The sequence below is a fragment of the Mustela nigripes genome, chromosome 13, assembly GCF_022355385.1.
Source record: "Mustela nigripes isolate SB6536 chromosome 13, MUSNIG.SB6536, whole genome shotgun sequence".
Lineage (NCBI taxonomy): Eukaryota > Metazoa > Chordata > Mammalia > Carnivora > Mustelidae > Mustela > Mustela nigripes.
In genome coordinates this window covers 114,004,059-114,018,943 of record NC_081569.1, presented here as the reverse complement: position 1 = coordinate 114,018,943, position 14,885 = coordinate 114,004,059, and the positions used below count along the sequence as shown (strand labels likewise).

Genomic DNA, 14,885 nt, shown 5'->3' with positions numbered 1-14,885 from the left:
ATTTATTTTGACCTGGGAAGGCTCAGCTTCTGCTCACAGGAGCGCTGGGGGGGCTTTCCGCTGGTTTCCATGGAAACATTAGGCAGAGCATCTGCTACCCAATCGACAAGGCTGGGCTGATAGGACTCTTTCTGGAATTATTTTGCTGATTCTACCCAGGAAGATTCCTACCTGCATTTCCCCAGTGCCTTCTGGTGTGGTAGAGGCGGGGGAGGGCAGTTCTGTGAGGTCAGGGCTGTCACCCAGGGAAGGAGAGAGGGTTGGCAAAAAGCAGGCATTCAGGAAAAGCCCTGTGGCTTCCAATTCAAAGCCCCAAGTAGGCTCCTGTGATGAGGCCATGGAGCCGGAACGGGCCTCTGGTCTCAGGCTGCCGCAGCAGCAGGGACACCTGCTGGTCCCCTTCCTGGAGCTGCATCCAGGACACCCTGACGTGCCGAAGAACAGGCTGTCAGGTATGGGAGGGGGTGAGACCCGAGCACCTTCAGTTTCAGTTTCACACCATCAAGGCCCCAACTTGCCCACGAGGCGGGGGAGGGTGGCTTGGAGTAAGAGAGAAAGGCGCTGGTGCACGTGTACGTGTGAGAAGTGGTTTTATTCCAGGTGTGTGTTTTATAAAGATGAGGCCCTCAGGGACAACAAGTGGCACATGCTTTGGTCAAGAAGAGGAAAAGCAAGAACAGAACAGGGCTGAGTCCCATGAAGGATGGCTGACAGGTGCACTCTGACCACCGGGAAGGAGGGGGCTCTCAGGGGCTTCTCCCAGCAGCGGCCCCCTTACATTCAAAGAGGGAAGCCATGCTCCCCTCCGCATCCCCAAGAGTCCATGCTGCCTGTGGGGGGACGCGCACAACAGAGATGGGGGTGGAGGAAACACAGTGACAGAGGACAGGAGATGGTGGCCCCGTACTGGGGGCCAGGAGCATTGCTTGAGGGGGCCTGGTGAGAGCTGGGGGGTGGTGAGAGGAAGCCACTGAGACCCCTATGGTGGAGCTGCTGGCCTGAGGGCCACGTTGGGGAGCAGGAACTAGCAGTCTAGGAATGCCAGGGAGGGAGAAGGGCAGCTCAGCTGGGGTGGGTGGGTGGGGGCCGTGGTGTCGCTTCAGTCCAGAGCACAGGCTCAGTCCCTTTGGGGATCACGAACGTTGGCAAGTAGCTGGGACGATCCGTGGACCCTCTCCCCAGGAGATGCACATATGCACACACACGCATGATTTGGGGGACAATTTCAGGAGCATCCCAGGCCCTCTGGAATCCATGAACTCCCTAGAAGCCCCAGGCTGATTTGCTTTGGGAGGGGGGATACCCAGGGGTCCGCATACTCTTGATCTTTTGCCAAAGCTCACACTGCCTGAGCCCCAGGGTTGGGGAAGAGGAAATGGGAAATAGCAGGGACGTTTCCAAGACCAGGCCGTGGGCCCAGGGGCGGTGAGAAGGAACTAGGGGCTCTGCACACAGACAGGAGCCACCTGCCTGCCTCCCCCTGCACTGTGGGAACCCACCCTTTCCCAGGCCTCCATCCTGCAGTGGGGAGGGGTATGCATGAGGCTTAGGCTCCACGACTTACTGCCCAAGTCTTGGGGAATGTTTAGCTCCAGAAGGGAGGTCCTGTTCTTACCAGCCCCTTCAACATCCCATCGCTGTATTTACAGAGGTAAAGGCTTTTGAGAAGGCAGGAGTCCAAAGGCCCGAACAAGGTTGGGGCTGTTCCTGTGGTGTGTGGTGGCTGCCGGTCCTCACCAGGTCATCACCATGGGCCCAGGCGGAGGGGACACGGCCCCAGCTGGTCTTAAGGCCCAAGAAAGAGGTCTTGGCCTGACACACGGCCAAACAGAAGTGGGATCTGTTTCATAAACCGGGTCCCAAGGCTGCCCATGAGGGCTCTTGCAGCTTCTGGTAGGAACGTAAGAGACCAGAGCACAGGGAGGGCACAATGCCCAGGGACTGACACAGCCTGGGAGGAACTATAGGTTGTTGGGAAGAAACTAACTCTTCTGGTGCGTTGCTGCTTTTCCATCCATGTCCTTCTGCAAATTATCCATCCTTTGCTCCAGATCCTATCCCTCGCACACTCAACCCAGCACCTACCTGGGACAGGCCACCGAACTTCTCACCTGCTTCCTGTTCTCCACTTGCCTTCAGGCTGCCCCTCGTCCAGTCCTCAGCCTCCCCATCCATGTTGTCCACAGTCTCCTCTCATGCCGATCCCACAGGTAGGCCCTGTGACCCAGGAGGGGCCCCGTGCGGGCTTCTGTCCTTGCTCTCCCCAGCCAATGGGGTACAGTCCCCCAAACACTGTCCGGGACCCCAGGAGGGTGAAGGGAAGGGGACAAAGGGCCAGGGGGTGAGGGGGGTCTGCCCAGTCTCTGTCCAGCAGCAGTCCAGCATCCTGACCTTCTCTTCTGGGGCCAGGCCAGGCTGGCAGCCAGCGCATCGGGGCCTGCTTCCCCGCGCCCGCCCCAAACAAGCTTTGGAGAGACGTGTGTCGTGGCAGGGGTGTTTGCTGATGAGTCCGGCAGAAATGTGAGGAGATGGGAACGGCTTTACACTCCCCCACCCTAACCCGCTTCCGGTCCCGAAGTCTCATGCAAAAGGTCCAGGAGGCCCGGGGCTACCGTCATGTGTGCGGCAGCAGCTGCCACTGCTGGGCCGGGGCGTCGGCCTGGCACTTGCTGGTCACCAGCTGGGCGGGCTTGGCCTCCAGGCAGAGGCCGCTGACCGAGTGCTGGATGAAAGAGGCTTTTCTCTTCCATCTCTGGGGGGAAGAACGGGGGAGAAAAACACAAAGATTAAATAATGTCCAGAACTTCGTTTTGCATGGATGTAAGGGGCCTATCCCCAGGACAACGCCCCGCCGTGTCCCTGACACAAGAGCTCCCTGACCCCCCACGCAGCCTTAAACCCCTTCCCTTCTGATGCACGCTTGCTTCCATAGCTCAGCAGAAGTCTACATCAAGGTCTGTGGGCCGAGTGAATCTGTATTTCGTTGGGCCTGCCCAGTGTCCATTTGAAATTGGGCTTCATTGTCTCATGAAAATGTGCGTTTCTAGCTTCCTTTTAGACCTGGGCCCAGTTTCTTGTGTGGCCTAGGGCAGCTCCGGGCAGAGCTGCTGCTCCCTCCAAGAGGTGGGGCTCTTGCTCTCCGTTTCCCCAGGCCCTGCCCAGTTCGGCTAGCCTCACCCCTGCAGCACACCCCACTCCTCCCTGTGGGCACGTGAGTCTACATCTTCTTCCCACAAGATTTCCTCTCCCCGCAGTTCAGAGCTTCCGGCCTGGCCTGTAACCATGCAGCAGGTGGCCAAGAACTGTAGGGGGCGGCCCCGGCCACCTTATCTGCAGTGATGAGGAGTAGGGTCTGCGGGATGGTGGGAGGCCTGGGGTCCTCGATATGGTATTCTCCTGGGCCTCCCCTTCTCCAGACCTGATGAAGGGGAAAGAGGTGTTCCTGTGGAACATCTGGGGGTGCCTGGGTGGAGGACAGAGTGTCCTTTGGAAGACTCAGGGGAGGAGATGAGAGGCTGGCCCAGGCTTCAAGGCTCAGGGAAATATAAATAGTGAGAGAGATCTGTCTGTCCATCTCTCCTCTCCCTGTATCCTGCCTGTTCCGTATAGGAAGTGAGGAGCCCCCATCCCCCCCACTCCCCACTCCCCCGCTCTGTGGGGGTAGGGCCAGGCCTAGGGCTGCAGGGGTTGGGGTGGGCAGAGAAGCGAACTGACTTGGGAGGGAAGGTGGGGGGTGCAGACTCCCCTTGGGAATGTGGGCCTGTGGGGTGCCCATGCAGCCCTAGGGGAGAGGGGTCCCTGGCCTAAAAGTTGGGCAGTGCATAGGACAGGGCCTTGGTCCCTCTGGAACTCACAGCATCCTATTGCTTTGTGCTCTTCTAGTCCCCAACCTCCCGGGAGGGGCTGGCCATGCTCCCCACTCTCCTGGGCTTCGCTGGACCCTGCCCTCCCTTCTGCCCATGACCAACAGGAGCCGCCCATTCCCAAGCCCGGGCAGAGACCCAGCACAGTGTTATTTATAAAGTGGAAATGTGAGGATGAGTGAAGGGATCACCCGATCCCCAGAGGTACTCCCCGAACCACGGGATTCTCACTTTCTACCAGTGCCACTGAGCACTCTCTCGGCCACTCAAGCCTGGGCCTGGTCAGAGAAACCGTGCCCCTCACGGCCCTCTCCCATCTCCTCAGCCTCTGTTCCTGCAGGCACCTTGTGAGGCAGGCAAGGAGGAGACCGAGGCTCAGAGAGGTGGGGGTGCTGGGGCCTGCCGACTCCGTCCTATTAGCTCCCGGACACAGAGCCGCTCAGATCCATGACGCCCAGTGGTCGTGGAAGCTGGAGGTGGACCAAGAAGGGAGGCCTAGCTTTGGAAGGCCCCAGCATGGGAGACCCGCTCATCCTATCCTCTGGGAGGAGAGGGCCCGGGGGGGCCCAGATGCAGCAGGGGGCCTGGCAGGCCTTGCAGGAGCAGAGTAGATGGAGCTCCAGAGAATTATGGAAGTGGGGGCCTTCCCAGGAACTACTTCCTCGCTTGTCCTCAGCAAGGAGGGGTGCAAGAGGGCTGAAAGCCTGAGGGCAGGCAGCCCGAGGGAGCAGGACAGACGTCATCTGCCAGTCAGAAACATGTCAGAAGGGTCCAACAGGCCCAGCCAGTAGATCTTTCTCTCTCTCTCTCTCTCTCTCTCTCTCTCACACACACACACACACACACACACACACACACACACACTCAGAGGCTGGAGGGAGGGGAATCTGGCTGCTTTTCCAGAACAGCATAGCAAGTTGCCAGTCATCCCTAAAGAAAGAGCTGACCCAGGCAAACAGGAAAAGGGTGAGAGGAAACCCTGCGGCTCTCTTCAGGCACTCTCTTCAGCCCTCCACTGTCCCGCCGGCCGGCCAGGGTCAAGCACGGAGAAGGCTCCCGGGCGGTGTGGGCAGTGGAAGGGCTGGAGCAGACCTGGCCTTTATGTCCCATTCCTTGGGCAGAGGGCTCCCCCCTGCCCTCCAGTCAGGAAGGGGGCTGACTCTGCCACTGGCCGCTGCATATCCTTTCTCGTCAGTTTCTCCCCAGACAGGTGGGCTTGGCCTGTCTCCCAGGATTCGTGGAGACAGGGTGACGGAGGGTTTGACAAATGGAAAAGGCAGTGCTCATGTGAGGTTGCCGTGCCAGCCTGGAAATCGGGGTATCTGGGTCTCACTTTCCTGGCAGCCACAAGAGAAATACTTACTGAGCATCTACTAAGTCCTGGGTTAAGACCGAGGGCTGAGGGGTCACACTGACCTCGAATCTCAGCTCCCTCCCTTCCCAGCTGGGTTTCATCTGACACCTGTTTCTTAAATTCAGCAAGCCTCAGTTGACTCACCAGTAAGACGAGGACAGCACAAGGGCCCAGACCCCCAGGGTGGCACGAGGGTAAGGTGAGGCCATCTGTGTAAAACTCTTATGACCAGCTCTTGGTCAAAGCCAGCTTGAGCTGGGCTGCAGTGGTTGTCAGGGGCTAGGGACCCAAGCCAGACGGCCCCTGCCCTCGTGAAGCTCACAGGCTGACAGGATGGACACTTAACAGTATTTACTCGAAGAAGTGTTTCCTCATGAGTACAACGAACTGGACCTGGCCGCTGACTTGGACTGACCCTCCCTTTGGAAGGGCTTGAGTCCATCTGTTTCAGCCCAGGGCTCCCCTGCCAGGAGCTGCCACCCAACCTGCGCACCCCAGTGGGTGAGGAGACTCACCTGCCTGCCCTCTCTTGGGTTGCACCCCTGCAGCAGGACCAGGGAGCCTGGGGTGACGGAGGTGGAGGCGGCAGTCAGGCACTTCCCCTGCTGCTGGATGAGATGGTCACTGAACAGCCACGCCTAGAAGACAGGGACCGGAAGGGCCAAGTCCAAGGATGCGGTGAGGGAAGGGGAGCGGGTAAACGATAAGACAAATACTCTGTTGGGACAATTTTCTCTAAATAATATGAGTGAGTGTATGGGTATTCACTGTGCTGTTCTTTCAACTTTGCTATATGTTTTAAAGTTTCCATAATAAAAGGATTGGCTGGAGCTGGCGGAGGGCAATCTGGAATGTACCAAGGGCTACTGTGGGGGGTAGGGGGGACAGGGAGAGACAGGACACAGGACCAGGGCAGCTAGGGGATTCCACGACCCTCCTGTGTCACACACACATGTACACACAGGAGTCTTGGATGTCTGGCCACGCTTCATGCTGACCATAGCCACATCCCCGGAGAGAACCCAGGTGCCCTCTGGGTAGCATTTCTCCCTCCAAGGAGAATGTGGGTGGTATCCAGAGGGCAACCGTGCAACAGGTGGGAAAAGGGAAATGTGGCAGAAGCAGACCCAAGGAGCAGTGTGGAGGGCACAGTATGCGTGGTCCCTGGGAATGTGGGCTTGTGGACGGTGTAAGCAGAGATAAAATGAGAATGAGCCAAGGGAAGCCCCCTCCCCGGCCACCCCAACTCTGGGACAATGACCCAGGCTCCCTTTCCCTCTTCTGGTTCTAACCTCAAGGCTCTCAGCAGCTTACCTGGGGTGCTGGGGGGTTCTTGGCAGACCCTCTGCAGATCCCCATTCCAAGTAGGAAGTTTCCAGCCGAGTCCTGGCCCTGGGATTCCAAGCAATTAACTCCTTGTTTAATGATGCCAGGGAGTACTTCCTTCACGGGGACTCTGAGAGAAAAGGGAGCAATCAGGCTTGTCTTCTGCCCTCTCTAGGCTTACTCACCCCTCAGCCAGGGGGTGAGTAAGGGCAATGCTTGGTCAGCTCCCCAGGGAACCATGCTCTTGGTCTCAGACTCTGGGAAGGGGCCCTGGGGAGCAGGCCTAGCCAGCAGAGGCAGGAGGGTAGGGGACCGGAGAAGGAACAGGGATGCCTCTGGGAAGACTGAGCCTTGCCCCACGGGGTCTGAGCTGCTGTGGGAGCCCCAGAGGCAGCCCTGGAGGCCAAGCCTGAGAGAACCCTGGGGAAAGAGCTCCGACCAGAAACCCAGGGCTCCCCAGACTAGAAAGAAGAAAACCTGGGCGAGAGACTGAGGCCTAAAGCCTAAATATGGACTGAATATGACATCTAAAATGACAGGAAAGAGGTCACTTCAGAGAGGCAAACTGAAAACCCACAAATGGGAAAATGCGTTCAATCTCACTAATGATTAAGGAAATACATATTCGAGAGTTCCCATGGTCTGTTTACCATAACTATGTGCATGAAATATAATATATAATAATATGCGTTATTTCTAGATATTTACTTATATAAAATATCTCGTATGTATTCTAGTGTAACAACACCAATCGATGATCTCAGTTCCCAGGGTTGGCGATAGTTGTGGGATTGAACCTTCTCCTTCCCTGCGGGGGAGGGCATAAACTGGCCCAGCAGTTCTGGAGGGCAATGGGGCATTGTGTATCCAAAGCCTCAAAAATGGGCACACATTGATAAAAAGGGTTACATGGGGCCAACCCCCAGTTATAAAATAAGTCACAGAGATGGAAAGTCCAGCCTGGGGATATGGTCAAATTTACCCTAATAACGACCCATGGTGACAGGTGGTGACGAACTACACTTATTGTGGGAGCACAGCGTAATGCAGAGATTGCTGACTCACCACGTTCACACCAGAAACGAATACAACATGGTATGTCAGTCATAGTTCAATAATAAAAAACACACAAAAAATAATGGACATACCTTTGACCTAACAATCCTAATACTACTTCTGGAACTTTGTTATCCTGAGGCAATAATATTGGGGCTGTTGGCAGGGTGATTGGTTATACTGAAAACATAGATATCCAACAATAGGGGACAGGCTAATTAAATACCGATTCATCTGTAGGATGGAAAGCCCCATAGTCACTGAAAATGACTCCAAATGAATATCTGATATCACAGAAAGATGTTTAGAACATACTGTTAAATAAAACAGGCGTGTTTCAAAATATTTTAAATACTATTTTAAAATGCACAAGAAAATATGCTTAAACACACATCTCTCTTTCTCTCTCTCACACACACACACACAACACACCTCTACATGACACATTGTCTTACTCTGTGGTTAATAAACCCAAGGAGCCTGTGGGGCCCAGCTGATGCAGGCTTGTATTCCTGGGTTTAGAAGGTCACACACACTCTTGGGTTATGGCCCCAGCAAGTGATGGGGCTTAGAGTGTGGCCATGCACCTAATCTTAACCCCCTCTTGTTACCTCTATCCAAAGTGGGCTGGGGAGGGGGGCATCATAACACTTTTGGCATTCTTTGGTCTCAACCAAACCAGCTCCTCCTTCCTCAGGGCTGGTTGGAACGCCCCAGAAACCCCAAACCACGACCCACCCTCACAGAGCCTCAGGAAGACACCTTCACTTTCTCTCGAAACTTCCTGCCAGGCCCCTCTTGAGAATTTGCATAATTCTAGACCCCAGGTTGAAAACAGTTGGCTCCCAAGCTAAATATGATCCTGAACACACTTTCATGTTTTTTCTCAGTCGTCTTTATTGGTTTATTATTGCCTCACAGAGCATCAGGGTCAATCCCTCCTGGGAATATGGCGTATAAAGAGATAAACACTTATTTTGTCAGTAGAGGGAAGTTTAATAAAAGTAGTAATATAAAAAAGATAATATAAAAGATAAAAGATATAAAATATAATATATTATAAAATATAAAATATAATATATATCATAAAATATAAAAAAGATAATCCTGAATATGACCCATAATAAAATGCCCCCTATGACCCCCTAATACAAAGGTGCTTGAAGCTTTGAATAAAAGGACCACCCCTGGGGTGCCTGGGTGGCTCAGTAGGTTAATCCTCTGCCTTCCCCTCAGGTCATGATCTCAGGCTCTCTACTCAGCAGGGGGCCTGCTTCCTCCTCTCTGCCTCCTCTCTGCCTCCTCTCTGCCTGTGTCTCTGCCTACTTGTGATCTCTATCAAATAAATAAATAAATAATCTTAAAAAAAAAAAAAAAAGGACCACCCCTCCTTTCTGGGAAGGGTCAGAAGTGCCTGGGGATCCTCCAGCGCCCCCCCATCAGTTGCCATCAAGCAGCCTTTAAAGATTTTATTTATTTATTTGACAGACAGAGATCACAAGTAGGCAGAGAGGCAGGCAGAGAGAGAGAGAGAGAGGGAAGCAGGCTTCCTGCGGAGCAGAGAGCCTGACGCGGGGCTCGATCCCAGGACCCTGAGATCATGACCCGAGCCGAAGGCAGCAGCCCAAACCACTGAGCCACCCAGGCGCCCCAACCATCAAGCAGCCTTTATAAATACCCTCCCCATCCTGTCCTGGTCTAGCAATGACCCCAGCCCCTCCAGGGGCAGATGAGATGCAATGTCAGTTGGTTTCACAAGGCCCCTCTCTGTTCCCAAGTCCGCCAAGCTCCTCCCCAGCGAGAAAGGCTCCTATCAGTAGTGTTCTGCCCCCACCCCCCGGGCCCAGCCCCCTCGACTCTCTGCAACTCTTCACTGCCCCCCCTTATCCCTGCCCTCCTCTGGATGCTTTCCCCTCCTGCCAACCATTAACACCGCGTCTTCCACTTCCTCTCCTTCCCCTTCCCTCTTCCACTTCCTTCACCTACGTCCTCTTTCACCTATATCCTCCCTCCTCCTTGTCTATCCTCCTTTCCTTTGAAAAAAAAAATATATATATATATTTCTTTTTTAAGTAATCTCTACACCAACAAGGGCTTGAACTCACAACCCCGAGATCAAGAGTCGCATGCTTTACTGACTTGAGCCAGGCGTCTCATCCTCCTTCCCTTTGGATCAGAGTCTGTCTTTCCTACCTTGACCCTGAGCAGAGACTTGGACCCACCCAGAGGCTGGACAGTCCATAGTCAAAACGCCAGATTGCCTCCAGGGACCCAGTCCTTCTCCACCCCTCATCCCGACTCTTGCTTGCAGGTTTTCTAAGGCTTGGCACTGGAAAGGAGAGCTCTGGCATAATCCCCTTGGACTCCGGGCAGATGGGCCTCAGGGCAGCTCTATTCCCAGTAGCCAGCACAGTTAGGGGCTGGGAGCAGAAGAGAAAGACAGGATAAGGGCTAGGAGTCACTGGGTACCCAGACCAGCCTCTGAGTCACTCTCCAACACAGACCCTCCGAGTCCAAATTTCCACACAACCCCAGGCCAGCCGGAGCATGGCCTTCTTCCAGCTCTTTGCCCCCTCCTGTCTCTCGGTCCTGGGATCCGGGTGGGCGCATGCCTGCCGGTATCAAGGGGGAGGCCTCGGATTCAGGGGCTGGGGAGAAGCTCTGGCCTCAAACACATTTTCTCTGTCCTACATAGCGTGGTAGTTGTGGCTTTTAGCTAATTGGCAATATTAAAAATCTGAAGGTTACACAAAGAAATCTGAATCCAGCTTCTCTTGAGAAAAAGGAAGATGAGGCCACACCGAGCCTTGGATTCCCACAAGGCACTAACACAAGGTCGTGCTGCCCCCTGGGGGACGGGCTTTTGCATGCCAGTTGGCCACAACTCCCTTGCCTCTCACGGCTGCCCACCTGATTGGTTTGCATCACCCAACCGATCATTGTAGGATTTGAATTCGTAACCTCTCCCAAGGATGAGGGTGTTAGGATGCAAAGACTCCCCCCACTCTGCTTCGTCCAGTGCCAACCTGTTCTATTACCCCTCCCTGTGGAGAAGAGATGCCTGCTGAGGCCCCTCGGACCCGCTCAGGAATGCAGCCCAGGCTGTTCCAGATCCTTCTGCGTGCTTCCTCTCCCTGGCCCTGTCCTCAGGGAGATGTGCAGGGTGGTCGGCTTCCAGAGCGGAAGTGGGCACTGTCTACATGTGGCAACAGCCACTGGCAGGAAGGCTTGGCCACTGATACTTGGGCGTTGGGGGGAGGGTACGCGGGGCTTGGGCAACAATCTCCAAACCTACAGTGGCTCGTGAGGTGTCCCTGTGGTCCCAGCCCTGGAGCTGCTGGCACGGTCGTCTCTCCCACCCTCCCTCAGCTTCCTGGCCGAGCCCAACTACGTCTGCTTCCCTCTTTGTGGGCCTCCTCCCAGCAGGGCAGCCATCAGCCCTTAGAATGCCTTTGTAGAAAGAGCAAAAATGTCCCTTCCTTGAGACTTTTTACTTCCCTCTATTAGAAAATTGGCCCATCTATTAGACTTCCATCTATTAGAAAACTATCATAATCTACTGGTCTTGTTAGAAGACTTTTATTGCCATCTGCCAGGGAGTGTTAGAATAAATGTACGATATCCACGGTGCGCTTAGTGCCCTGGCACATGTGGTGTGCACAGCTTGCCCTACTGTTCCTGACAGTCCTAACAAAAGGACTACATTGCAGTTGTTGAGGCCAGCAGAACTCCGGTCTGCAGGGGGCAGAGCTGTGCCGGGACTGAGGCAGGCCTAGCAAAACAGGGGCCTCTCCCTTCGCCACCTCATTTCCCCCACTGACCCTCTGCAAGTGGGGCCAACCATTAGGCTCCCCTGTTTGGAGGAAAGCTTGTATCACTTGGCATACAGAAGTCCTTCCTCACCAACGACCTGAGCCGCTGCTGGCCCCTCACCCCGGGCAGAACTTACAGAGTGGACCAGGATGGTAACCTGGACAGGAATGAGGTGCGCGGCTTCTACATTACCCACACAGGATCATTTTATAAAACCTCCCCACACTGACAGAAGAAACAGAAGACTCATACTCCTCACTTCACGTAGCTGGTTTCATCCACTGTCCTGTCTTGTCATGGATCCAGGTTTCTGGTATTTATAATAAAACACTTTTCCTCTCAGTCCTCGGGGGATAACATGAGACCCTGTCCATGGGGATTGGGTGTGGAGAGGAAAGGCGTGTTCCCGGTACTCCCCGTGTCTCCCATGGGCCTCCCAGCTGCTGCCCGAGGCCTAGAGCCCGGGGCTCCATCCCAGTGTTGTTTGAACTCTGGCAGGATGTAAAGAAATGATTGTTTTTTTGCCTGAGAAATGACATGTCTGAATGAAACTACCTCCCTTAAAAGTGGCCACTGGAGAAAGTGGTCCATTTATTAGACTTTAATAAAAAGTATAATGTTCTTTCCTTTCACAGCCTTCATCTGGGGGCTGGCTCACCCAGGCCGCCAACTCTTCTCAAAGATGAGGCTCTCGGGCGCCTGGGTGGCTCAGGCATTAAGCGTTTGCATTCGGCTCGGGTTGTGATGCTGGAGTCCCAGGATCCAGTCCCTCATTGGGCTCCCTCTGACCCCACCCCACTTGTGCACACACACACACACACACTCTCTCTCTCTCTAACAAATAAAATTTTTAAAAAAATAAATAAAAGATGCTGCTCTTGCTTGAACTGTTTTGAAATCCTTGAAACTCTCTCCCAGTGTCAGTTTATTCTTGACTTGTTTCAGTCCTTGTCATGCTCTATCAGGGAGCCAGGATCACCTTATGGGGCGGCGGGGGGGGGGGGGGGGGGGCGGGTAATCGCCTTCTTCACTGGACTTGGCGACAACCTAATGATGGCTCTTTTCCAAAAAACAAAGCTGCCTTTAAAGAACAGGGAGTCGCCTTTTTCGAGGACCTGCAGGCTCTGAGGGGTGGAGTGTTCTGGAAAGCTGCTGTGACTGACATTGATGGAATTACCCGTTCCCTAAGGTGACAGCTCTAGAAAGGAGAACACTAACTCCCGAGTTATTACTATTGAGGCTTATTGACTATGCAATTTGTTCGGTTAAAGATACATATTGAGTGCCCGTTTTGAGACAGGAAACAAAGCAGATCACACCCCTACCCGCATAGAGCTTACTGTCACGTGGCGGGGGGGCAAGGAAATGAATTGACCACATAGGCGCTGGAGGGTGGTGAGCATGGACTAAACAGGGATGCTGGGGAAGGGGGTGCTCTGCAAACACAGACTGTTCAGGGAGCCCATCCCGCCCCCGAAGAGGACATTTGAGTTGAGACCCGAAAGAAATGAGGCCATGAGCCAGGTGGTTGAGAAGGCTTTTGAAATGAGAAAAAAGGAAGCCTCAGGGCCATACAGCAGCCTTACCCTTCACCCCTAGCTGGGGAGCTTGCACACGCGCTCAGAAGCAGCCGTGGGTCCGGCGCCCCCCATCTGTGTCTACTTCCAATTTGTCAGAGCAAACATTTTCCTGGGGCTCTGCAGTCTCTCTGATTGAGATCTTAATGGACGCCCACTGTTTGCTCGGATCCACGCATTGGGACTCACTAAACCCACCCCTTATCATTAGTTATCTCTAGATTTTTCACAGCAGCCGAGAGGCCTACGCTGAATGAGCAGCTCTTGTCAATAGTTTTTTGCTTCGGTTGCTTTACTTCCTGAGGATAAACTCCCAGAAGGGAGAGAACAGAGTCAAAAGGGAGGAGTCTTTATTTCTGCAGCTTTTGCTACGTAATGCAGCTTTGTTTCCCTGTGGGGATAAGGCCCATTTCCGGCTCTGTGACCCAGTCTATTAAAAATTGCTTCCAGGGCACCTGGGTGGCTCAGTGGGTTAAGCCTCTGCCTTCAGCTCGGGTCATGATCTCAGGGTCCTGGGATCGAGCCCTGCATCGGGCTCTCTGCTCAGCAGGGAGCCTGCTTCCCCCCTCTCTCTCTCTGCCTGCCTCTCTGCCTACTTGTGATCTCTCTCTGTCAAATAAATAAATAAAATCTTTAAAAAAAAAATCACTTCCTGCCATGTCTTACTTGTAACTCTTTTCCCCTCCCCCCCCAGAGCCTTCACATGAAGATGAAACACTGATAGCTGGAAAGAGCTGGACTGCCCAAGGTAGGGTGATCTCAGGGTGGGGGGTCCCCCAAACCGCTGGCCCCCCAGCCAGGCCAGATGCGCAAGCTGAGGGCCGCACTCACGTGAGCTCTGGGTAGACATTTTCCAAGTACCAGCGGAACGACTTGCAGTTCATCTTCTTCCTCTGCTCAATCCGTGTGGCTACGCTGAAAGAGAAGGGAAGCCTCAGGCTCTGGCAGGCGGGCGCAGGGAGGAAGCCCCAGGAGGCTGGCCCCCTCCTTCTGCCTATCCCAGGCGGGGCAGGGCCAGGAGCTGTCCCAGGCTGCCTTCCAGCCGTGGCCAATTGCCAAAAATCCTTGTCTGACCTGCAAGGTCCCCCCAGGTCTCCTCGCCATTCCTCATTTCTTTCCCCAAATTCCTGCACATTTTCAAGAATCAGAGAAGCCCCCCAGGGGCTCTGTTTGACTCCGGCTTCTCACACCATGAGACCTCAGCACACCCCTAGCTGGTCCTCAAACAAAGCCTTAAGGAATTCCAAGTTTTCCCTTCCTGTATTCCAATTTCAGCAGAAAGGGTCCAACATGAAAAGCATGCTTTAAAGGTCTTTCAGGAATTTTGGCAAATGAGATCCCTCTGAGGTGCGCCTGGATGCCACAGTTTCCTCTCCCCAGTGTCCTCAGCTACCCTGATGGGAATGGCCACTGACAGATGACCCTAACCGCCTCTCTGAGCCTCAGTTTCTCCACCAGTAAACACGACCACCTGTCCCAGAAGGTTTTCAGAGAATAAAATGAATTAAGATAGGATAAGAGCCTAGCACAGGGTAGATCTTCAGCAAAGGTTAGTTCACCACGGAAAGAAATAGTGATGTAATTTTTTAAAGGGATATAGCTAACAATAAAAGAGTGCAGAAGATTCAGAGACGATCACCAATGTTCTGATCACAACCTTTAGAAATAAACGTATCTCACACTGTGATCGAGTATTCCTATATGTGTATATAGCTACACACACACACATATACACACACACACACATCTAACTGAAAGACATTTCACCAAACAATACTTAGCCTTAACTGCAATCAACTGTTCTTTTCTATTCTGCTTTGGTCCAATCTATCATGTTCTCTACGATTTTTTTTTTTAATGTCGGTCACGACCCATGAAATTGATTTCATAACCAAT

The 14,885-nt window shown here is 53.6% G+C and overlaps 1 protein-coding gene across 1 annotated transcript in view; it reads right to left on the bottom strand.

The window, feature by feature from the left end:
* Nucleotides 1–573: 573 nt before the first annotated feature.
* GALNT16 (polypeptide N-acetylgalactosaminyltransferase 16) overlaps nt 574–14,885 on the bottom strand; it is a 93,491-nt gene continuing 79,179 nt past the window's right edge. Inside the window, exons 13-16 of the mRNA XM_059373473.1 lie at nt 13,821–13,904; nt 6,532–6,673; nt 5,733–5,855; nt 574–2,752 (exon numbers count right to left, since the gene is read on the bottom strand). Coding sequence (XP_059229456.1) covers nt 2,615–2,752; nt 5,733–5,855; nt 6,532–6,673; nt 13,821–13,904 — 487 coding nt within the window. The 3' untranslated portion in view covers nt 574–2,614. The remainder of the gene's footprint in view (nt 2,753–5,732; nt 5,856–6,531; nt 6,674–13,820; nt 13,905–14,885) is intronic.